The 26,330-nt window shown below is 42.0% G+C and overlaps 1 protein-coding gene across 1 annotated transcript in view; it reads right to left on the reverse strand.

Annotated features, from left to right (window-relative positions):
* Positions 1-1,496: 1,496 nt before the first annotated feature.
* The window catches only part of EGLN3 (egl-9 family hypoxia inducible factor 3), a 29,393-nt gene continuing 4,559 nt past the window's right edge, over positions 1,497-26,330 (reverse strand). Inside the window, exons 2-5 of the mRNA XM_027890164.1 lie at positions 7,691-7,810; positions 7,167-7,303; positions 6,403-6,476; positions 1,497-5,240 (exon numbers count right to left, since the gene is read on the reverse strand). Coding sequence (XP_027745965.1) covers positions 5,203-5,240; positions 6,403-6,476; positions 7,167-7,303; positions 7,691-7,810 — 369 coding nt within the window. The 3' untranslated portion in view covers positions 1,497-5,202. The remainder of the gene's footprint in view (positions 5,241-6,402; positions 6,477-7,166; positions 7,304-7,690; positions 7,811-26,330) is intronic.

Below are 26,330 nucleotides of genomic sequence, written 5' to 3' on the forward strand. Positions count from 1 at the left end.
AACACAGTCAGCAGGTATGAGCTGAGAAAATGTCAAAATTAAGGGAACAGCTGCATGTAACCACAAGTGATCTTCAGAGCTCCGCTGTTTAGACTACAGGGTCTTTCTTTCCATGCTTCTCACAAGCTCCCCATAAAGCAGGCTTTTAAGAGCCAGTTACATTCTGACTCCCCTCCTGTCAAATCAGGATCCAGTGTGTTGGCTAAGATCAGGGACCACAAACTGCCTCCTCTCTAGCAGGAAGACTTACCACCGTGGGTGTCCAGCACAGGAGCAGTGGGCATGCTGGCACTGACTGCATTTGCCACCATTTAGGAATTGCTGTTGACTGCAGTTGACCTAGTGTAGCATCTCCAACTTTTTTTAAAATAAGCACACATGCAGATGAAATTATCCCTGCTTTTCACAACAGATAAAAAAATTTATCTATGTGGAAGAAGAAGCTTTGTGGAAGAGGATGGGAGTTTTACCAAATCTCTAAAAGACGTTATGTGGGAAAGGGGAATCAATTTTTACTAACCTCTCTTCCACTCTGCAATTTTCAGTGCAACCTTTGATATCAGATGCATTCTCAAGAGTCATGGGAATTGTCAGTGCAAATATATTTAGCCATATCCCTTTGGGTAGGTGGGGGAGGAAAGAGACCCCTAAATAGCTGTAAGATAACAATTACTGCAAACATATTTGCTTAGGGAAAGTTTAGTCAGAGTTCAGAGAGAAGTTTTTGGCAGCTGGATGGCCAACAGCCAGCTTCTTCTCAAACTGTCCCTACAAACCTTTAGCCTGTGAGGAGCATGCTCAGAAGAGAAACGCCTCTGCTTTCCTGAGGTCTTCTCCACATGCTCTAAGCACTCCTCAGTGTAAAATAAATGCTTTAATAAATGGCAAATTATTTAGAGATCCTTTAACAAAAAAAAAAAAAAACAGCAACAAAAAAAAGTAAAATCCAAGCCCTGAATGCATGTTTTTAATAGGAAAAGGGAAATTCTCGCTATTCATAATACTGCAAAGGAATCAGAAAGTTCACAGCTCTGCTAAATGGCTGAAAATGCCCTGGCTTTCATTCAACTGCAGTGTTAGTGGGAGTGAGGAGAAGTCTCCCACACAGCCACAGGAGAAAACTGTGGGACTCGGGCTGGAAAAGTAGCAGGGGGAGGATGTGAACACTGTTAAAAATAAAACTTATCAAACAACAATTGAATCGTGAGAATGTTATCTGGTTCAACAGGAGTGTGAAAACAAATGGGCATTTCAAGAAGAGGGTCACTAGCAAGGTAAATAACTTCCAAATAGCAGGATGTGACCAATGAAATGTGCCAAACTGAGGACAACAAAAAAAAGTCTCTCCAATAGCAGAAGACAGTGTTGGATATGGATTTTAGTGTCATCTCTGTGCAGTGCCACTACCCTACATCCAGCAGCATGGCACTGCACCCATCCCTCACATCCCTGGCCACAGTAAGACACAAGACTAAAGAAATTTGCACAGGACAGTGTTTAACATGACCCAGTGTTTATTGACTCCTGCTACATTTTTTTTTTTTTTAAATAGTAACAGGAACACAAAATGTGATGTATGGTAAAATACTACTAGGAGTTTCTATATGAATCCAATGCAAAGTGCCAGCATTGTTGACCAGCATACAACCTGACAAGAGAAGATGTAGTTATAACTCACTCTCAGATATCTGCTGGGAGTACATCACAGTCAAAGCAGAAGTCATTTGCCTGCAAATAGATATTTTCTTCTAGATGCAAGTGGTGTTAGAGCCAGCTATTTTGCAACAACAAATACATATAATAAATTCCAACATCTTTAAAAACACAATTGGAAACAACTAAAACTGTTTAAAGATAGAAGGAAAAAAAGAGTGGATCTTTTTAGACACTCCTTTGTGGAAGTCATTCCTCACAGAGCCAGAAGTAATCTAGAGAAAAAGATATTTTAGAGGCTACTTTGCTCAAAAGGCCAGTGGCTGCAGGTTTAGGAATAAAAATAATCTCTTGATTTTCAGCACTGTTTCCTGGCCTTTTTCCTCCCTGTACAACAAAAAACACCAGTTGAAAATTGTGGTTTGGTGGCTCTGCACATTTTTCCCATGCAACTGCATTTGAAAAGGCAACCATATTTCTTAAGAGCCATGAAATACTAGCATGACATGCACGTGCGGCATGAAACTTCTTCACAGATACAAATGATGAAGGCACATTTTCTAAAGGTTAAAAAAAAAAAAGCCCAGAACTTTCGGAGGATTAAAAATTAAATGCCTTAGAGAAAACACTTTTTCCCAACTGGCTAACAAGTGCCGTTTAGCCATATGTGATTCAAACAGCTTGCCATGAAGACAATACCCAAGGAAAGAGCCTCGCTGAAATGGCCTCCCCACTGTAGCAGCCTGCTTCCCCCACAATTCTTTAATCAATTTCATTCTTACAGAGCAGTTTGCAACAATTCCAGAGACAGGTAAGAGAAATCAATGTAGAAAACATCACACCTGGGTATTCTTACATGAGCAACAAACCATACATCCCACCCCTAATTAAACTACAGTATCTGCAAGGAGATAATCCCACTCTTGTGGAAACAGGGTAAAAGTCTGAAGCAGAGGACTGAGGAAATGGTTTCAACTTTTTTGCACTTGATTATGTATGTTAATAAAGACAGGGCTCTCTGTTCTGTCTTCTATCTAGATGAGGATGATATTGGCTAAAAATGAAAACATGTACTTTATTTATAATAAATGCAATCATACTGCTCCATGCTCCATCCACTACACGTGTTGCTGACCACTGCAGAAACCAGGTGGTAACAACAGTGGTGTAAAGTACCTTCCTTTTTCAGACTTTAAACAAAAGCCTTTCCCCTCCCATCACGTTGGTTTTCCACTGTTCCAGGCTCCAGTAAGATGTGAACTAACATCTCTTTCTAGTGCATTTTTAAGGTTACAGTCACTAGAGGCAAAGCAATACTTGCTCTGCTCTGTTTTAGCTGGTTTTGCTCCTTTTAAAATCATGTAAGAGTTTAAAATTTACATAACATTATCAACTTTGCATAGTAATACAACAGTTTGTGTTCCACCACCTTTTTTAAATAAGGGCCCCCTTTTTCAACACCTCATGTTTCAAAGGGTTACCTCTCACTCTCAAGGAAGAGCCCTAACTCTCTCCTCCCACACTAACATTGCAGAATGAGAATTAAATTATCATTAAGTTTCCTTCAAATCTATGGTGTGTTACTTAGAAGCAACTATAGAGGAATAATGTTTTTTGTAACACGAAAGGACATTTATCAGATTATTTGTTGTTTTCTAGTCTTGAGTTGCAAGAATAGCAAGAATATTTGTCACACATGTTCCCTCATACTCCTTTCTTAAGGTGCACAGTGGTCAGGCCTATAAGACCGCAGCTGGATCTCTGGGAGAAGCCAGAGAGAATGAGGGGTTTCTTAGCACTACTGTATTTACATTCAGCATTCAAGGACAGGCTGAAGAATGCCCAGTTTATTTTCTTTTTTAAGACACAAAACTGCTTTAAAAAATACTTCCTTTATATTATAATTTTTTAAGTTATGAAAGTTATTTCTTTTCTGTCCTATGCAGCTGTTACCCTTCTGCCGCTGACATTTAATAGTTGCCATTGCACGCTACTTTTCCATTCCCTAGCTCAAATGCAACAGAGCTGGCCTGCAGACCCATCACTATCATGACAGCCTGGTACAGCGTGCCACCGTAGGGGCCAATAGTCCAGACAGACCACACTCACCCTTGTGGGCAGGTGGCACAGGAAAATATGGGACACCAAAGGGGGCATCTATTTGGAACACTTAATAGAGTCTGACATACACAAGATGAGATAAAAATGAATGCCAAGTGAGTGTATTAGGTTGAGAACAGTTAGTGTGAGTGATAAATACATCCACTACCAGCTCTCAGCTTCATTAAGAGCTATTCTGAACTGCATAGTAAGTGCTGGTTGTAGAAGCTTAGACAGATTGGAGATAGTTGACCACTTACTCATTGAGTCTATTAAGTTTAAAAAAATAACGGAGAAAAAAATGTGTGAATAACTCTAATCTCACAGCTTGGGCACAATAGTAGTAGTTACCTGGCATAACAGATCAATTAAAACGGAATTGCTGTTTCATTCAAATTACACAGGCATGCAAAATTAAACAAGTCTGTTAACTAAGAATAATCAGCATAAAAATCAAGTCTAAGTTACCCATTATTTATCATATATTTGTCAGACTGCCAGATATCTCTTTTCCTTTCAGATTCATATCTGTGTCATACAGAATACAACAGTTGGAGAAGTCACAAAGTAAACCCTAAACTCTACATAGTACTGGCCTTTAGTGCCAACATATTGTGTGCCATAAGCTTTCCAAGTTTACCAGACTTTAGGGAGAAAACAGTTGCTGTACCAAACTGTGAAAACAGAAAACGTAGAACCCATCCCACTCAGAACAGAAAAGAAATGGTTTTACAAAGTTGTGAACAGATACATAACTACTATCCCCTCAGTCCTTAGACAGAAAGGGCAGTGCAAGTAGTGCAACTAGCTAAAACTTGCTTCTTGAAGAGCAAATAAAATCCAGGAAATGCAATGATTGTGTAGACAAAAAATCTGTTTGGAAAGTCATGTTATCGAAGAGCTGAACTAATGTTCTGCAAAGTGATGAACAGTACATCAACAGGTCCACTTGGGACAGACCATGAGATGACACTCTACGAATCTGTGAAATATCCAATTTAGTTGCACATATCCAATAGACCTCCGTGCCCATTAGCAGTCTGCCACAGATTTTAAACTTGCAAAGCTCCTTCCCATTGAGCTAGATTTTTTCTTTCCCATAAAGTGCAAATAAGACTCAGGTTTTTACCACTAGTTCCAATGATCATTATCTTAGTTACAAGAGAGATCAAAAGCCAGTTGGCTGAGCCACTACTACTAGGCTTAATGATACTCTTTTTTTTTTTTTAACCTTGGTTTCTTTTTCCAGCAAAAGGCAAAAACAAAACAAGTGTTCCTTCTGCCAGATGCAGCGTGACAGGAGGCTGCCGTAAGTACCATCAGTATAAGATGCACGTGCTAGACACAACCAGTACGTTCTTGTGCATAATAACAATTTGTCATTTTTTGCTGGAAATGGAAGTCATCTTTGGGATCTTATTTCCTCACAAAGAGTTCAGAAACAGTTGATTAGTCTTCATTAACAGGTGCTTCTCTCTTCCTTGCATCTACATCAAAAAGAAAAAAAATGAGAAGTAGTTAAACCAGGGGTTTCTGACAGTACTCATCTGAAAACTCAGAAACAACTTGGTTTGTTTTCAGTGGACAATACTTTCCATTTCAGAATCCTGATATGAATCCACTATGTGGCCTGAAATGCTGTATGATACCACAGCATGTTAATGAAAGTCACACCAAGATTTTGTACCTTTGTCCCATTCAAACTGAAGATGACCCATGCAATATTTAAGAAGCCCAATAAACTTTCAAACTCCAAATCAGTGATAATTCCTCCCACCTCTTCTTGGCTCATGATCCTCTTTAAGGGTGAAGCCAGTATTTGCTTTGCATACAAGCTACAGAGATGACAGCAGTCTGTTCTGAAAATCATTTCACTAATTACGACTTTGCTGGACCCAGCTGCACGTGTTTTCAAAAAGAGAAGTGCTCTCCACACTGTTTTTTGAGGAACTGCCTGAGGCAGCCCCTGAAGACCAAATCTTACACTGCTCCAAACAGCAAACCTTTGATCATGGTCCCAGGTAGGGTGTTGGGACATATATGGGCAACTCAGTCCATGACTCATATGCCATTACTACAGTAGCAGTCAGTGTGGCTGCCATTAGAAAGCTGGAGTCACCTTGTTGTGGGCTTCTGCCAAAGTGTCTGTGGGCTGACTTGAAGCTACTAGGTAGCTCTTGAAGGGCACCATGATCACAGCTACTTCAGTGCTGCCTGCCAGAAGATGCATTTACATGTATTTCTAAACTTAGTTTCTTTCCAACTCATAATCTATACATTCCAAGGTCATTACAAATATTTCCACCTAGAAATATACTTCCTAAATAACAAAAGACAATCTGACTCTATGAGTAGAACCTTGGGTTGGAAAAAATCTCAGTCATTTGGGAGAGAAATCAGACACTGTCTTTCCCATTGTCCCCATCACATTCATCAGGGATACTAGGGCCAAGCCTAAATCATCTTCTGCCACAGCTTCTCCACTTTGCATAAAATAACTGACTAGTGATTAGAGGTGAAAAAGCTTTCTGAAAATGCATTACATACCCCTCTAGCTACAGAATCATTCCTGGTCTGTCTCTGACTTAGGAAATATCAATATGCATTAAATTCTTTCTGGTGAACATTTATTAAAAAAAATAATCATACCAGTTAAGCTCCTGAACTTTTTTTTGGCTTCTGCTCTTTCTTCGGCATCAAAATACCACACCGTCATGGCATATCTATAAAAGAAAGAAAGAAAATTTGCATTTGTTTCAACCTTTGCTATTAAAATAGAACCCTGGAGTTTTATGTTCATGGAGAAAGCAAAACACAAAACTGGATTAGCAGATAAAAAAATAGGATGAAAATGGTTCATCTTTATTGACAAATACAGACAGCATTTTAGCATGTATTTTATCAAGTCAAATAGAAATATAGGTGAGAATTTCTGTTTGGGGGCACAACAGAGAGCACAGCCCCTGGTAACAGAGGGCAAAAGTAGCTTTCAGGCCTTTGCATGTTTTTCTGCTCTGGGACGCCTGTAGGCAGCTTGGGGGTTGCCCTGCATCACATCAGCTTTTCATAGCCTGCTGACAGACGGTAGTCCCAACAATCCCTATAGTATTCAAGGGCAAAAGAATAACCCAGCACCTCCCAGCTAAATAGCCATGCCTGTTCTGACGATTTCTGCTGTCAATGGTTAAAGGCCTTTTTTTCCATCACATAAGGAAACTTATCACTCAAGCTTGCTCTTTTTTATTTAATGAGAGAATTCCTAGTGACTTGAAACCAGAAAATTCACTCAAAATCTATTTTTTATGCACATGTATATTTATACATTATGACCATATTGTTAGATACAAATACTGGTAGAAGAGACGCTTTGGGGTTTTTCCTACCCAAATACCAATACCAAATATGCTACTTACCTGGTTGCATAAGAAGGCTGGACTTCATGTGGGTTCCTTCTATCTGACCAAAAAAAAAGTAATCGGTCAAAAATCGGCTCAACATCTGCTACATAGGACTTTCCTTCTGGGAATATTCGAAGAATTCCACCATGCAGCTGAAAGAAAAGGAAAGATTGCATTTTACCCATATAAACACCCACACATTCATGTTAACAATGACTTATTTCTCCCTCCTCAACACCTGACAAATGGGGAATAAACATCTAATGATAACCAAGACAGCTATGTGACAACACCAGAAAACCTTACTGAATCTCCTGGTCACCTTGATTTTCCCAAACAGCTTGTAATGCTTCAGCATAACCTTCTGTCTAAAGTAAGTGGAACCAAGATAAAGATAAAAGGGAAAAAAAAAAGCAGAGATGAAGAATGGAGCAGCTGTTCAGAAGTTCAGAGTTCACAGAAACAACCGACAGCTCCAAAGATCTGTTTCTGAAGTAGTTTTTCTTTAATGTTCTGCCTCAAACCTATGGCTTACTCACCTTGGAGTCCCAATTCTTATTCAGGTAATAAATACATGTGATGCAGCGCCCATCACCATTTGGATTGTCCACATGACGAACATAACCAGTTCCATTTCCAGGATAGCAAGCAACCATAGCCTGCAAGATAAAGATTGTAAAATAATTATTCTACAAGGTGCCTACCTTCAGTTTTAATTTTCTAAGTATCATCCCACCACTAGTTTGGTTCAGCATTTTTCAGATTATCAATCCAAAACCTGCAGCAGGTACCATCAGACGGTATATTTCCACAAACTTCTTTCACAGAGCAGGTTAGGCAGCATGAAATTCCAAACAGGAAAATAAATACCCTTCGTAATTCACAATACATAATGGCCAGTCTCTTCGCGAACGAAGAACCGGGGAAGGTCTTTCCACCTTCCAGCCTGCGCATTGGATTTTTTAGGTGAGACACAGTGTGCGCGGAACTGAGCCCACCCTTTAATCCTGAGGTTCATCTGCCGGGGCTAAGCACGCTTGGACGGTGGCAGTGAGGTCCTCAGGACGTAGATGGATTGCCTTACAGGGCTAGCGAGCTCCATCTGCCCGGGGAGTGTCCTAACCGGGAATCGAACCCAGATCTCAGCGTTGACAACGCTGTGGTTTAGCCACTGCACCACCAGGGACACTCAATTCACAATACATACACTAAGGTAGAAAACCATTGAATTAAACTAAAGCACTAATATATATGGTACAAGTTTGTCATCTACAAGCTACGTGACTTTGAAGCAGTTTCAGCTGAAGTTTGCTTAGGTTTCTGAAGATAAGCAGTCATTGCAAAATTGATTTACCAGTCATAATGAAAGTAGAAAGCAATCCCAGCATGTCATGCGTTACTACCACCATCCTCCTCTGTTCATATCTTCCAGTCACTGTCATATAGACCCCTTAGTCCAACACACAGAAAGGGTCCCCAGGAAGTGTGGGTAAAAGTTCATAGAGCAAAGTCTGCAAAAAACTGCAGCTCCTTTGTGCTGTGTTTGTACAGGGCCGTGCATGTTTGCTTTCATGGACTGAGCCACAGAACTAACCAAACAGCTTTCAGAGCATACTTTTCTCTTTGATCATCTTCAGACTTGCTGATATAATCGCTTAATTCACAGTTTAAATTTCACCTTGAATGATGAGATAATCCTAACATGAATTATTCCAAACCACATGACAGTCAAAATGTCTTATAAGGTTTTTTACAGCAAAAACGTTGACATCATTAGCAGCCTAAGCAGAATGCACGGAAGAGCGGGTAAGACTGTTGGTGGGGTACTAGATCTTTGTCTCAGAGTCAATTCTTCATTATTGGGGCTACTTAGTAGTGATACCAATCACCACTAAAGTTGTTGCAGTAGAAGCCTTGTTACCAATCCTCTGGCATTTTCTTTCATTGCCTGCTAGTATTAGCAGCAAGAGTGGTGGAAGATGATGAACCGAGTTCAGTTGGAAAACTGCAGACAGTATCCAGATGTGGTTTCCCCAGAGATGAGAGGGCAATAATCACTCCCCTCAATCTATGTGCTGTGCTCCTGTAAATAGTGCCCTGGAGCCTCTTGTGCAGGAAGCATGCTGCAGGCTCATGTTCAGTTCACTTCCCTCCAAGACCATCTGGGTGTTGCCAGGCTCCCTAGGGGAGCAGAGCTAATCAGAGCTGCTGGCAGCCCCTAGCCTGTACTGCTGCAAGGGGCTCTTCCTTCCCAGGAGCAGGACTTATATTTGCCCATGTTTATTTTCATAAGGTTCCTGCTGGCCTCTTCTCTGAATCCATCTGGGACCATTTTCAGCTGCAGCCTTGCCCTCGAGGGCATAAACTGGGCCTCATAGTTTGGGGCCTTCTGCACACTTGAAGAGAGTGCACTCTACCACCTGCTTCAGATTACTGATAAATAATAGTGGTTGACAGGACAGGTCCCATGATAGATTGCTATGGTACTCCATTTGTTACCAGCCTCCAGGTATAATACGACTGATTGACCACAACCGTCCAAATCCAACCATCCAAACAGTTTTTTGCCCATCTAGTTTTCCATCCATTCAGACCATAACATCGTAACTTCAGATGCAAGAATATAGTGCATGCCTGTCCCACAGGACAAGGATATGATTGTGCACTATTTGCACGACCTGCCCCAATGAGCTGCCGTGCACAGTTGATAGCACTGGAAATTGACAGTATAGGCTTTACTAAGAGCAATTGAAATTTTTATCTAGGAACCCCAGAAGTCTTGTTTTCCTCTTCCAAGCACATGCCAAAGCCATGCTGTTCTCATGGGGCACATGACCAGCTAGAGTATAGCACATGCTGCTTTAATCACCAAGGTAATTTTACCATGCCAACAAACACCAGCACAGAAGCTACACAGAGACAGCACAGAGGATCCCTTGAACCCTCTGCTACCAAGAACAAAATCTATCCACAGGAGTCAGCATACATGAATTAACTTTTTTCCTCCCCACAAGCACCAGAACAGTACCTGCAGGCAGAAGTAACTCACCAGGACCTGTTCTTCACCTTGACACCTCAAGCCACAGATGCTTAGAGACTGCTGGCCTACAGAGGCAGGAGATTATGCTAAACAAGAGCAAATACCTTTAAGTCCAAGTAGTAAGCTCTCTTCCATCACACCTAGCAGTGGGCTAGATGCCTTGCTGTAGACCCTGTCTGCTCTGTTGTCATTCTGCCATTATATAAGGCTTCACAGCTGCATCTACATTTCACTATCAGCCTGATAACAGCAGTAAGGGTCAGCCTACAGTCAGTGCTGGAAACAAGTCTGTTAGGGGCAGAAATCTGGTGGAAACCACAAATCAGCTGTATCTGCAATGTAAATATGGTCTGAGGGAGCTGTGCCCTCACTGGTGAGGATAACCCACCTCACGCATCCCTCCCCCATCCCAGTTACTAGCACAGCAACTCATGCAGGTGCATTCTTCACCCATCCCATGCACAGAAAGCTGAATTAGATCTAACAATTAAAATAGTAATCTTCTGCAAAACCAGATCCTCATACACTGGGAAACACGGCCTTGGTGCCCAGCAAAGCCACTCCATCATTCCCATCTTCAACTGAGCAGAGGCAAGAAAAATGTAATGAAAGGCTCAAGATAAGGACAGGGAGAGATCGCACATCAGTTACTGTCACAGATAGAACAGACTTGACTTGGGAAAACTAGTTTAATTTATTGCTAATCAAATCAGAGTAGGAAAATGAGAAATAAAACCAAACCTTAAAACACCTTCCCCCTACCCTTCCGTTCTTCCCGGGATGAGCTTCGTTTCTGAGTTCTCTACTTAGTCAGCAGCAGGTCCACCTTGTAGCCATCTGGCATTGGCTCTGTCCGACATGGGGGAAGGCTTCTAGTGGCTTCTCACAAAAGCCACCCTGGTAGTACCCCCAGTTATGAAAATCTTGCCCTGCAAACCAAACACATCCGGGGAGCAGAGAGCAAAGGAGAGGGGGCAGCGATTCCAACAGACAGGCAGGGAGGAGGGCTGGGTCAGGGGAACTGGGTGCTCATCTCTGCCACAGGCACAGCTGCTTCCAAAGGGGATATGCAGCTACACAACCAGTGAGAGCAGTGTGAGCTCGGCAGAGCTCTGCTAACCTTACCAGAGGGATGATACAGAATGAGAACAAAACTTTGTTGACTGATAATACCTCGCTTTTAAGTCGATGTACAACACAAAATTATGGAGGCCTTAAGTCTCTCTTTGGAGAGCAGACATTATTCCAAGATTACTGAACTGCCTAAAAATTAATCCAATATTACTACCCTTTTTTAATGCCACAATCAAAAAGCTGCTGAACAACAACAGACTGCAGGCCAGATCCTTAAAGGGATTTAGGTGCTTTACTTACTATGGAAATCTGGGCAAAAGGCCAGTGTTTTCCCCGGCTTCCCCCACAGAATATGTTCTCTTACCTGAACATGTGCTTTGACTCTGAGACATTGATGCATTATTTATTTATTTACAGTGTGCACCTTTTGCAACTGTAACATTGATTCCCTGGAGATGAAGTGGAACAATTTCCACTGAATTCTAAAGCACTGGCCATACTCTAGCTTAAGTTTCAGAAAAGAAAGGAGAAAAAAGTTTTTTAGTAGCAGCAGCAGCAAAAGGAGAAAAGCAGAAGTGAAATATCCTTTTTCCTGGCACAGTGAATATTTGAACGAAACTTTAAACAATGAAGGGAAATCATTATGGTCCTCCTAGATGAAACGATATCAAGCTTTATCAGAGCACTGGCTGGAGCAGCTCCAGAGCAGATCAAGCTGGCTTCAGTAGGGATTCCAGCTGTTAGCACTACTTTTGGATTCATTCAAAGCAAACAAGAAACAGGAGATGAGATGCGTGACCCAGACTTAATTTAGATAATTGGTGAACACTGTTATTTGCCGGTTTAGTGCATGGTCTAGCGACAAAAGCCAGATGCTCCATCACAATATTCAAACCATTTACCAGGTGCACACATGGAACGTGAGTAAAAAATGTTTCCTATACTTTTGGCTATTGTGTCCAGAAGAGCACACTCCAAATTTTTGGATACAACTCCTCCCTTCATTAACCAACTCCAAACCTAAACTAACTCCAACAGGCAGTAATGAGCAGGAATATGCCTAACTTTTTTTTCTCCCAATACAATCCTTTAGAATGACTCTTAGTTGGCTTAACTTCCCAGATTAAACACTCAGAAAATTTCAGCAACGCTACCCTTTTCTAAGTTAAAATAGAAGAGTTAGTCTTGAACAACAACTGAACAGTTAAAAACTGATATACAAATTCATGCCTTTGCAGTCACACATAAACACCATTATATGAAGACCAATGCTCTGACAGTCTAGTCAACAGTCATACAGTAGAGCCTAAAAAACTTGGAAAATGAAAAGCAAATCATTAAGACTGAAGTTTCTGCACTGTTATTTTCAGGGATGTTAGCTTTCCCAAGAGGGTGCAAATCAACCACAAGTTAAACAAGCAGCAATTACCAGCTTTAGTAAGGACCCAGGAATCATCAGTAAATTCCACATTGCACAGAAGCTTGCAAAAATGTTATCCATCACTCAGGCTAAGTATTACAACTCAAGTCAGCCAGAGAAATCTGCAAGTCAAACTGCAAGACACCAGCAAAGTTTGGAGGCGGATAATAAACAACTGTTCCATAGAAAGGATTTTTCCCTGCCTCCCAGTGCTTCTAGCAAGGAGAAAAACAAATTCTCTCAGCTGATGGCCAAGATCATGCTGTGAGACATGATTCTGCTACATTTCGCAAAATAAGCAGTGCTAGAGCAGCCTGACACTTGGAACAAAACATTTCAGAAAATACCTCAGCTAGAAGATGCTCGTAAGTGGAAATGAACACTGCTTAATAAGAAGCAGCGATGACACCAGGTCAGAAGGAGAAGCTCTCTGTGCCTCCTAGCACTAAGCCAGGGCCCCAGTGCACTCCTAGTGCAGACTGCATAGGTGGTATTGTAACCCCACACTAATCCTGTATTTTCCTCTCAGAACTAGTATGACCTTTGCAACCAGCAGAGAAAATCCTGACCCGTGTAACTCTATCCTGCCAACACCACCCACCCTTGCAGATTAAGCTACAAACTCCATAATATGCTTTTCCATTTCCTGTACCAGATTTGTACTGTATATTGCTGAACAGCTCTACTTTTGATCCCTAGTGTAGATAATTTCTGTGTACAGCTTGCACATCAAACAGTTAAATTCAGAAATTACTTGTAAAGTCTGTTAGATGAAAGGTGCTATACAGACCCAAAGCAATACTCTACATCAGTATAATGGTTGCCTAGAAAACCAATGTATTAATAAGAACTAACAGTGCTATAGCTCAAACATGTTTTTATTTGGCTACACGCTTCCCAAATTTCAGCCCAATATGTGGTTCTCAGACGTGAACTTGAGGGCAAACAAAAATCACTTGACCAATCCTCTAGGAAAGGAGGACTACCAAGGTTCACTTGATGGTCTTAGTTCTGAGTGCATATTGTGCTCAGCCTGATTCTAGTTCATAGATGTGCACAGTCTGTACATCCAGAAAGTGAAAGGCACCCAGCATGCTCTACATTAAAAGAACATGAGTAGTCTGACATTTCATGATCAAAGACAAGAGATTCTCAGTTGGGGCTTGCCTGACACACAAGAACAACGGGGTATTTCTTTAGTAATTTCTTGTGGCACCCAATTGCACCCAAGTGTTTTCTGCCATGTAGTTTATAATGGTTAAGTATAAAATATTCATGAACATTATTAAATATTAGTTTGCTTGAATTTATGAAAGTTAAAACACTCAACTGCTATACTGAGGCATGAACTAGGAAAATTGGTCTAATTTAATACTCTGTAGGAATGGGAAGGAATGGAGGGAAGAAAATTATGTTAAAACACCACCAAATCAGAAACATTAGCTTTGTGCCTGTTGGAAAGGGAATCACCAGTTCCAAGAGGGGGTGAAACCCTGCTCACTTCAGTCATGCAACACAAGAAATGGGCTTCAGTGGCAGTATTGCATAAGACACCAGGCCCTCATTTCCTCACCCATTACTGGATTATCAGTCTTCAGTCAAACAGCTGTTAAAGAGCTAAACCTTGCCACCTTCTTTCTCTTTTATCAGCTTCTTGCTCAGAGGTGGAGGCAAGGAAGAAGAAAAGTTTTGTGAGGAAGGAGCTTATATTTTGAACTTAGGAAATACTGGCGAAAGTGCTAGAATTCGGCAGGGCAAGACACACAAAACTTTTCACTTCAACTTTCATGGTCATATAGAGGCCTAAACGGAAGCCATCTGAAAAGCATAAAAGCCAACAGTAATAACAATAAACACCTGTGAGGCAGTTATTTTCTGTCTGAAACACAAAGCAGATCAAACTTAGCTCCAAGAACATGTTGCTGAACACTTCCTTCCTAGCTTGCAGAAGTATTCCTACACAGTCACCCTGGATGCAGGTCACAAGTGTCTAATGAAGGGGCAGATGAGCCATGGCAAACACGATATGAAAGACTGATAGGACCCTGCACGAGCAGGTGACTCATCTCTGAAGCACTACATCTTAGACAAGATTGACATGATCACAATTATTTTTGTTCCTGGCTCTTCTATTGTGTCAGCAATCCTGAACATTTTAGAGGAAAGAAGAACATTTCTGTGGCCAGAGATGCAATCACACAAGTGAAAATACATCCATTCTCACAATTTCTCACCTCAGGAGCATAACGCTGTTTTCATGATGCCCATCAGGTTGTTTTTTTTTTTTTGTTGTTTGGGTGATTGGTTGGTTTTTTAATACCTCCTGCTGGGCAAGTACTTGTAACTGTACAAAAGTCTTGTTTGGATTAGATAGTATTTTAGCCAGAAGGTCTGATACTTGTTTCTCCCTGCTTACATGCAACCTTGATCATCAGATTCAGATCCTCCAAGAACTGAAACCTCATCTCTCCTTTATTATTTTATTTACTCTTTTGCATGCACCATAGCTTAATTGTTGTTCCCAGGTACACGAAAACTCAGCTTTTGAGAATATTTTGAGGAACAGCTCAAGAGTCTGGGAAGGACTATTCTCTCATCTGGAGGAAAAATGCCAAGACACTCGTTTATTTTTGCTTAACAACCAAAAGTCTATTACTATCTGAAAATATTCTAATTACCATAAGATGGAAAACTGTTCCTGCTTGTTAAATTTCTTCCAAGAACTAAGGGTAGATGGAAAGAACTAGACATGAAAACTCTGTTCATGGATTATCTCCATGTCACACAGCTGTTGATGACGGGCATGTTATCTAGTGGTAGCTCAAGGAGCCCCTAATAAGCTTTCAAAACTTATGGAATGTGTCTGTAAAGATGCCAGATCACAGATTGATGCTTCTTTAAAAATGAACTCCCTGTTAAAAGAATATGTGATGGGGTTTAAGAAGCTCTCCTAATAACTGGCAACAAAATTTAGGTTTCCATGGTCTCAAGAGTCCTATTAATGTGGAAGACTGCTTTAGCCTGTGACAATTTTTTTAATTTCTTTTCTTCACAGAACACATGCTTAGAAATAAATCTGGATGCCCTTCAAGTTCAAGCTGGCTGCTAGAGCAGTGCCACTGTGCAATGGGAAGGCATGGAACAGTCATGCCTCATGTCAGTGGTGGCCACCTGTAACTGTCAAGAGAATAGGTAGCATTTGTGAACCAAGCTTGGGGGACAGTGGTGAGTTCTGCTGAGCTACCCCCAGAATCCTACGGGATCCTAAAGTGAAGGGGCAATTCAGGAAACTGAAAGAAATCGACTGAGGGAGAAGTTCTCCAGGCTTCCAAGGAGAGGAATCTGACTGGTGATTTCCTGGGCAGAAGAGTCCAAGGCATGTATCTGCCACTGTATACTGACTACATGGCTTGCTCTTTTTAGAAAGACAAGAAAATTAAGACTGCTTTCTATCACCCAAACTCTCTGTATTCAGCCTCTGGGAGAAAAAAGAACACTGAAAGTTATGGAAACAAATCTGAAATTGCCATAGGATCACAATTGTCCTTGCAGTGTGCATCTTTGTTCTAATAATTAAAAGAATTAACCTCCTTTCTTGTGTGCTTAATTAATATGCATGTCTGTATGCCTGTCAATTAACACTTTTCTCCAGTACTCCTCTCATCTTATGCAAAGGCAAAAATCAGGTAAGATTTTTATTTTACATCCTGCTCTGACCTAAAACTACACTTTGGTCAGCGACATTAGTGGGTCGTTGTGGCTTGCACGCACACAGCGACAATGCCGCCTGAGAAGCGATTAGCGTGCTGTGAAGAGCAGGCATACCATCACGGCAGGACCTGAAATTTAAAAGGCTATTGCCAGTGAATTAGTTCAGTCAAGGATATTCAGATTAAGTCTCCAATTAGCAGCTGTAAACATGCGCAGTGCATCGATCTATCAATAAAGGCTGTTTCAGTTTAGAGAGACCGCCCGGCCCTGCGCCGCGGAGCCCTGGCTCGGGGCCAGCGAGATGATGGCTTAACGACAGTGCTACGTGCGGAGCGTGAGGCGATCGGCGATCAAACGCAAACTTTACTCCAGAGTGCACTTCAGAGACAGGCTGCGGAGGGACGAGAGGAAACCCACATTTGCAGCGAGCGCACAGGCACTTAAGGCGCTTCTCGGCTCTCGTTCTTACTGGGCTCTCTCCAGCTCCTGCAGCACACAGAGGCACACGCGCTTATTTCCCATACTTAAAAAAAAATAATACTGTTTAATTAAATTTTAGGATTATTTATGCGTGTTCTTGAAGCCCTCATTCATCACTCGGATAACGGTTCAGTCCCTTCCTCTCCCCTAAAAACCAAACCTGGCTAAGTTGTACTAATGAGAAAGCATCTCAAGCAATTGATGCAGATGGAGAAAGCATCCCCTGTAATGAGCCCTGGGGGGACACCATGACAAACACCACCCCTGCAGAAAGGCAAATTCATAAGTGCAGGCTCATTAAGAAAATCTATAAGGACTGTCCCTCTATGTTCAGGTTCTCGGCAGAGAATAAAGGCATGGTAACCAGCACAGACATCCTCTCAGGAATATCCTCATCTATGTAATAGAAAGATAATTTCATAGTTCCTGAAATATTCCAGCCTGTCATCCTTTGTCAGCACTTAAGACCTTTTCAGTTCTGCTACTAATCACCCAGAGGATTACACCACCTTTTTTTTTTCCCCAACATTTAAAGAACTCTGAACATTTTGGTGCTCTTCTGGTTGCACAAAGAAAGGTCACCAGCACAGGCAAGCTGTGTTTTGCTGGTGCTGGAGTTGCCCGAATTGGACAACATCCTTTTTTTACTATTTCCCATTTACTTTTAGCCTATGGGCCCAGGGCAAGTGAGCAAAGCTGCCCATAAGACTTATCAGCTCACATACAGTATGCAGCACTTCAAACACTTCCTGAGAGTTCACCGGGGCAGCCCTTGGCCCCCTGGCAGGCAGAGGTGATGAGCCGCCACCTCGACCCAGCTGTGCAGCACAGTCCTTCCTTGGGGAAACCGCCCAGGACACCTCTTGTGACCTTGCATGCTCCCACAGCAGAGGCAGCACCACACCAGGGAAATGTTTTCCTTTGTCCCCTTTGGCTTAGTTAGTCTCTCTCCACTGCCAGAGAGGAATGCAGAGTTCAGACAAGCACCGTCACACTTGGCAGGTACTCCAAATATTCCTCAAGGGTCCTCCCAAAACTGTCAAAGCTGCCTGGGCTTCTGAGCCTGTTAAGGCATTACTGCACTGAATAAACAGAGACATCAACATTTGTTATCACAGCAGTAGCACCAAATCAAGGCTAATTTGATGCAATCAGTTATCTTCTATGTTAATTTTGGAAAGAAGCAGTCTCAGCCCCCACACATCCTTTGCTCACCCACACCATTAGAGATGACCTTGCCTAGCTAACAATACATGTATTCCTGCATAGGATTTTGTGTGAATGAGTATTTTTTGGTAAAACTTATTAAAATTACCTGTAACAAATTCCCATCAGGAATAATTTCTGCTATGCTTCAATAGCTTGTGTGGTCTTTACCTCTAAGGCTTTGCCTGCACATGAAGTTGTACAGCTCTGAGTACATATGAACATTACAATAGTTCGATCTCTTAGTTAAAGAGGATGGATGTATACGGAGTGGCACACCATCTTTCCAGGTAGGAAGGGAAACGACATTCAGATTCAAGGCAATTTCATAGTAATATAACTACACCTGTTCTAAGGTTAGGCAATAAAATATATTAGTAAAAAAAACCAAAAAATCTTTCCAAGTGTTGTAGTGACTCCCCTCTCCTCCACTTTTACAGTTCGTACTTGCACCAGTAAGGTATGTGCAGACAGAAACTCAGCAACTCTGATCAAGGCAAGCTTGCATAGACAGACATGTACACACACAAGGAACTGAGCTCCAGCCTCATATTTGCACATCGTTAAGATACTCAAAAAAAGCTCTCACTTCTTAAAGGACATCTGGTCTTTAACTCAGCTGCAGAACATCAGATTCTGGATCTGAACATGAGCTGCAGAATTCCCACTTCTCTTTTTGCACTGGTCAGGTCTCTCCCATGGATTTATGCTGCCACCACCTGACAGAAAAGACCAGCCCTAAAGGCTGCCTGCATTGCAGTCAGTGACACAGGCTTTGACCCTCCTGCTGGGGCAGTGGCCCTGCCAAGGGACACAGCCATGCCTGACAGGTTCCTGCCTGCTCACTCCTGCTGCTCTACTTTGCTGCAGCCCCCTCCAGAACATTACCCAGCCATTCCCACCACAACTCACTGAAGCAGCAGTCCTTTAGAAGTTTTTCAAGACCCAGCTCAAGACTGAGTCCTAAAGTAATAATGTTCTTTGGCATTTAAGGTAGTTTTTGCAGGAAGCACAGAAACTCTTGAGCGACAGAGGTGGTCGCTCTAGTGCGAATTCAGGATGTTTCCTGAGGATGCAGAAAGCCTGGAGTGGTCTTTCTGGCTCATTTCCCTCATTTTTCCTCTTCCTCTCTGGCTGCCAGAGTGACAAGAGCAGCATGTACTCAGAACCTCCACAGGGGCAGCCAGGGTTGAGCCAAGCTGGAGGTTGGGCAGGGGCTGCTCTCGCAGGATGCCAGCTGGTTGGGCAGCCAGAGGAGGAAGCAGCCCTCCTCCCTGTCTCTTATCTGGGATTGAGATGAGAGATGCTGACTGCACAGGCACGACAGATTGGTAAGAACCAGGGTAAGAAAACCCTTGGTGGGGGTCCTGCAGCTGGCTTTGCTAGAGGTGTAGGGTGCAAGTACATCGCTGCAATGGGAAACACAAAGGGGAAAGGCAGGGCAGATGAATGCACGGAAGGCAGAGCTATAGGGTTACATGTGCCTATTTAGGTGTGGGGATGAAGTAGGTACCATGTCTGCCCATAGGTATGGTCACCACTGGCATAGCCAGTGCCTTTCCTAACTGCAGCCAAAACATTGTACTAATTAAGCTCATAACTAGCAGCAGTAGTGTCTACAGATGGTAAGCAGTGAAACAGGCTTTTAGCCAAGTGCCAGCAAGAGACAAAAGTAAACTAACAAAGAAATAAAATTGTATTTGTTTCAGTTGCAGAGACATCTAAGTGTAAAGAAACAAACAAACAAAGAACAAGTCAACTACATTTTTAACCTTGCCAAGAAATTATCAGTGTAATTGTGAGGCTGGTATTGAGCCTTTAGGTCACTGGTTAAACATCAAGTTTTGCACTCAGAAATATGATAGTAAAATACACAACTTTGACACTTCAGTGTTTGACCACCATGAAATGTTGAATTACAGCAAATTTGGCAATGAGGATCAGCATTCATAAATCTTCTCATTGCTCCTCCATGAAGAGAAAGTCTATAAAACAGTTAACCAGGCAGTGACCCTTTATGTTAGTCTGCTTCATGTTAATTTAGTGGAAATGGAAACATTAGTGAATACTGTAAAGAATAGAGTTATCAATACAAGGTTGGGGACCCTGTTCTGTTTGAGCACATACGACATAGCTATGTGTCCCAACAACAGGACATGCTTCAGCATTTACAGTGAAGCTTCTCCTTTTTCCCCTTCTCAGACCACTTCTACCAGATTTCCTGTGGGAAATCAGAAGGGGAAGGTGCAGTTACACAGTCATCAGCAGCAAGCCCAATACCCTAAGACTGTTAACAACCAAAAAACAGGCAAGTTGAGGACTAATAGACACTTCCCTCCCCCCTCCTTCTTCACTATCTTCTCTCTCAAATCCTCCTGGTTCTGCACTATTCTTTCTATCCACGTGGTTCACTGAGGGGCTATGCAAGATGCTTTCTTCACCCCCTGGAATCTCGGGGCAGTCAAGAGGCTCCACCAGCTACAATGAAGGCCACTGTCACTCAGAATCAGAATCACTCAGGATCACATTCTGAGTTGGAAGAGACCAAAAAGGATCATCAAGTCACACTCCTAAGAGAATGGCCCATACAGGGATCAAACCCACACCCTTGATGTTATTAGCAATATGCTCTATCCACCTGGGGTCCTTGCACCCAAGGCTTTTCCCATTTAGGGGGGTGTTCCCCCACCATGCACTGCCTATCTCCTTGTATGCTTTACTGGAATAACTGTACCGTTAACAGTATAAGACAGGTTTGCCACAAGACAGTCAGTTGCGAAGGTCATAAAAATCACAGCTGCCATCTATTCCATGAAGTAAGACTCCTTGCTGCCTCCTAAGAAACCATATAAAAGATGGCTTGCATTTCAAATAGAAGAAAAAAAATTTATACCAAGACCAGAGATGGCACAAGAAATCACTACAACTTTTCCTGAAGCTTTCTAAACATCTTCTAGCATAGTCTAAGCCAAGCACCAAATGCTTCAGGTCCCACTGATCTGAAAGAGCCTTTAAAAAAAGTAGTGAATTGCTGAACTGGAGCCAAAACTTTAAAAACATTTGCCTTACCAATTTGCATAAAAAATGACAGTATAAGAAGACATAAGCAATGATTAATTATTATTATGACTTCAGACAAGAAAAATGCAGACCTATTCCTTGTTTGGATTTTCAGGTCCAGGAAGAAAGCACAGAAAACAGACTTTATATGAACTACATAGATACAGGACTCAAAATGGTTATCATCTTTTTTGCTACAAAGTAGGATGCAATTCCCTGATGTTTGGCAAAAGACAAGACTACCCTGCCATTTCCAACCGTCAAAGCTTTGGACAAACTGTGCTCTTTCCAGTCAGTGCAGACAGCGTGCTATGCAGTACTCTTGTAATTTGCACTATTAATTTTTAGCTGTATGGCTGGTGGCATGAAATTTAGTAAGCCTCCATGGAGGCTTACTGTGGTCAGCAGAAATCTCTTGCGTTACTTTATTTGCAAAAAATTAGAGCAACAAGTAACTTGTTAAATCAACTGCTTTCTAATAAGTGCTTTGCATGTTGGCACTAAGTTTCTTCATCTACTAATCTTATCAAAGCACAACGCCAAGAGAAAAATGACCACAGGGGAAAAAACCTCCTTTCTATCACTGAGAGACAGTAGATGCATATGTGTGAGTGACAGAGGGGAAATGATCCTTACAGCTGAAGAATCAAATCACTCACAGGAACGATCATGAGAGGTGTGCTAACAGGACAACACACCTGTGAATAGTTTAAACAGTAGGAGATGGAGGTTTTACCATGAGCCTCCTTCATGGTCTTACTCCATCTCACTGCCTGAAGAGAGACCTTGCTTTTCAGACCTACTCCCTGTCAGCTATTTTCAAAGCAGTAAAAGGTCTAAACTAATTGGTACGTAGTGCTGTGCATCAGTCAAAATCTTTTGTCGAGGTCCATCATGTTCTGTAGCACTGCATCAGTTATTCACCTTGAAGCCCACCACAGTAGCCATCATCTGCCCTAGGCACAGATACCACAAGCAGTTTCCAAAGCACCTCTTACCAAGAATTTGTCTATAAAATCAAACAAAACCTTTCCACAGAAGTCTGGGGAGGCTTGTGTTGCTGGCAGCTTTTGAACAATGTTGTTTCAGCCTTCAGCTTTGTCACAGAAGGATTACAGCCATGATAAATCCAACCCCTTTTCCATAAATCTGAAACCAGCAACACTTACTCCAAGGCTTTCCTTCCTGATCTCCTCATTCTCTCAAGCCATCCACTGCAAGATGGATGAGTGCTACATGGCCTGTTGGTGCCAAATGACCACTTGCCCCTGGTCCTTTACATATTGGGAAAAGGTAATCCAATTGCAAGGGGAGCAGTAAAAAACTTTTTAAGAAGTAAACACCTAAAAAAAAAAAAAAGGTTCTTTGACTTTGTAAGAGTCATCTTGAACCATTTGATAAAAGTATTAATCTCTTCCAGGTGTGTCAAGTCTATTCAACAACCATCAAAAATTCATCTAATTAAAAACACATTCATGTTTGGATCATTGTGATTTTATCTTCTCCCTCTACCTCATCCCCTTCTACACACCTACGTAAAGGATGAGGGAGTAAAGACACTGTTGAACAACCCCACCACTGCAGGAAAAAATAATCCCAACATAGAAGAAGAGAAGGGAGAAGATACTTCCACCTAATTAATCAAGCAAATTTCTCAGGAAACAACATTCAGAGTAAGGCTGTATTGAGCCACCATCCAGATAAATTTGGAAGTCAAAGAAAGAGTTTACTGTGAAGTCAAATAAAGACACTGGGATTCACACAGCTGGAATCCTTAATGCAAAGAATCAAGCCACTTTTACTGTGTACATCCTGCCCTGCATCAGTGTTATGAGCATCAATCTCCATTTTAAATATACTGTTACTAGCAATGAGCTGTATGTAATGGACTGAATCATTCATTAATAATTACCTTGGGAAAAGGCATACAAATATTAATAGCAAGGACCATTAGCAAGAAATTCTTGAAAGTTAAGAAGAAATACCTCACAGAAAGGGTGATTAGATATTGGAACGGGCTGCTAGAGTCACCATCTCTGGAGGTGCTTAAGGAAAGACTGAACATGGTACTTTGTGACATGGTCTAGGGGACTTGGTGGCATTTGGTCATAGGTTGGACATGATGATCTCAGAGGTCTTTTCCAACCTGATTGATTCTGTGATTCTGTGACCAACTCTCCTCCCTCCCAAAACGCAAGCTCAGCGGGAGGGGGCACTGAACTCTGAATCTTGCCATTTGCCCAGTGGCTCTCCCCAGGATAGTGCACCTTGCAATGCTGTACACTCCCCCGCCAGTCCAAAGGACAAACACTCCCTCTATGCAGAGGCCTTAATGCCACCTGTATTACAGTTACACTGGCATTTAATGAGCAACGAGCCCTCATACAAACATAAACTGAGAGCCACATAGGCATTTAGGGCTCACAAGTAATCAAGATATTGGGAGGCACACCAACAGGGCTCCTGCAAGTCCCTGGCACTAAGAGCTGACATAGCGCTGCTAGAAAGGAATGGTACCACAGCAGGCACAGCAACAAATAAGAATTTACTGTGAAAAATGCACTACCAATATGGGAGAGATTATGGAAAACTTCACTGCTTTGCCATCAATATATAACTCCAGAGTCTAGTAAGACTCATGAAGAGTCTTTGCTGGACTGCAAAACTACAGACAATAAAAAAAAATAAGTAACCTGCCCTGATGCCACAAACACATGCACAAACTCAGGATAAACAGAACACTCTGATCTTTACATTGTCTGAGTGCACTGCCTGAGAGCACTGACTTATTTCCCTTCTCTTACAGGATTAACAACCTTCTGCCTTCCTCTGGGACTTTGACTGTAAAGCACATAGAAAACTCCTAGCACAGTGTGAGAAAGGTCACTAGGCAGACATACTTCTCCTCTGCAAGAGTGGGAAAGGATGACCAAGAGAAGACACCTGGCTGCCAAAGGCTCTGGTGTAATGCACACTGAAGGCAGCATATTTTTGCCACTGCCTACCATGAAATAAGTCTAGCAGTGCACTACAGTCAGGTTTTTAAGAGTGACGATACATAACAGGTACCAAATTCTATCTGGTTGTAACTTCAACACCCAAGTATTACCTTAAATACCATTTCATAGAGGCTCCCCACACTTCTGATCCCACTTACAGATATGTGCATCATTGTCTGTAAAATATTGATCCATTTCTCTAATACCCAGTCCCTGCTGAGTAAAAAACAAATCAAATGTGAAAGATTCTCCGAGTGCCTCTTTCAGAGAAGTAGTTCTTTTAAAAGTTTCAAAAGTCATTGAGAATAATTTGATGAAGAACAAAAACAAGTGCTAATATGCCCAAGTTTATACTCATCTGATTGTCAAGTAAAAATTATACATTCCTGTGTATAATTAACCAGGCTAACTAATCTTGCTTGACAAACACAGATGTAAACATCAGCTTTGACACCGAGCCAAAGCAACCACTCTAGGATCTGTGCCAATGCTGAATTCTTCAGTCTGATATCATAAAATGACTTGTCTGTTGTATTTACAGTTCCAGTGGCTCTGGACTCTGCCGGCAGATGGCCAGAAGAACAGATTTGAACTTATCCATTATGCCAGGACATGTGCATTTGATTAAAAGAAAGAAATTATGCATATTTATTCTGGATGGTGGTATTCATCAGACCTCCCATTGTAAACTAATTGCAAGGCATGTTGCTACCAAAGTATCAAATACATTTTGTAACATACAATAAACCAGTATATTTCTACAGGCAGTATTGCTCTTCAGCCTACCATGCCTACAGTTTTCTGTTATCCTGCTCTTCAAATCTGCACCTCAAGTTAGAAAATTCAGCATTTCACTGTCTTTTAATTGCAAATGATAGAATTTGAATGCTATAGAACAGACCTTTTCTTTCTTCACACATAAATACAAAAATACCTTACCTGAGTTATGAGGGACTTTGTCAAACTGTGACATCTCATCTATTTCTTCAATCCTCAAGAACAGAAATCTTCGTAACAACCAGCTAGGCAGACTATGTTTCAAAACCTACCTAAGAACACCCCATCGTGTAGTAGGGAGAACCACCCATTCTGGTTTTCAACAAACACTTGCCAAGCATGAAGTGCCACCACAAAAGACTTGCTTCTCCTGTGACCATCAGAGAGGGTCCAGCAGGGTGGGGTGAGCAGGGTGGTTTCATGGCTACAAGCAAAGAAAGTTTTCAAGAAGGTTCAAATCCCACAGGGACTTCTAAATTAACTAATCTCATATTGAAAACACTTTTTTTTCTTTTAACTTCAGGCCATATACTTGACTCTGAATGTGAACAGTTCCTGCTGAGCTGAAAGCATCAGTCATGGGCTTCCTTTAACAACAGATCAGCTCTTAAGATTATGAATTCTTGTCTTATTCTCTAACCAGCAGGACTCACTGGTATCCAGCAGGTGCAAGATGAGCTCAAGGTCCCCAATGGCAGACCTGACATAGATTTCAGCCCTTGATGGAACCCCAGAGGGTACCTGTGACTCAGAGCAGAATGTGCTGCTGTCAGGACGAGGTGCAGAGTCCATGCAGAGTTCAGCCACACCAGTTCAAAGTACCTTCCACCCCTAACCCGTGGGGACCAATGCAGCCCATTGGCAGCACATCACGCGCTGAGGGCAGCAGGCACTGAAAGCATTGCTCTGGGACCCTGCCCTTCACCAGCAGAGGCAAAATGAGAAAGAGGAAATAACCACAGCCTCTTGGCAGCAGATGAGTTACCCAGCCATCACACAGCTTTTAGGTTTCCACACACCAGCCAGTGTCAACCTGGCTCCTACCATCCTGTCCCCTGCCTCCTTGCTGCAGGGACTTCCAGGGCTCCCCAGCAGCTCCTAAAAGAACAAACAAACAAAGCAAACAAACAAAACCCCCCACAAAAATACCAACAAACAAACAAAAAAACCTAACCTACAAAACAAAAAACCTCCACCCACCACCAAAATATTTCTCAGGTCTTGAAGAAGAAATTGAAAGGGCTTCTCCTCTGAAATATTTTCCTGCCTTTAAAAAAGAGTTACTGCCTTTACTTACATATAATACAGGGGTTTTTTTTCCACAGGCATCCTCTCAAGCCATCACAAATGCCAGTTAACCCAAAGAAGAGACCTTGTGACCTGGGGAATTGGAAGCTGCAGTATATCACCCT

The sequence above is a fragment of the Empidonax traillii genome, unplaced genomic scaffold (assembly GCF_003031625.1).
Source record: "Empidonax traillii isolate 1590-97213 ecotype Southwest subspecies unplaced genomic scaffold, ASM303162v1 scaffold278:size663781, whole genome shotgun sequence".
Classification (NCBI taxonomy): domain Eukaryota; kingdom Metazoa; phylum Chordata; class Aves; order Passeriformes; family Tyrannidae; genus Empidonax; species Empidonax traillii.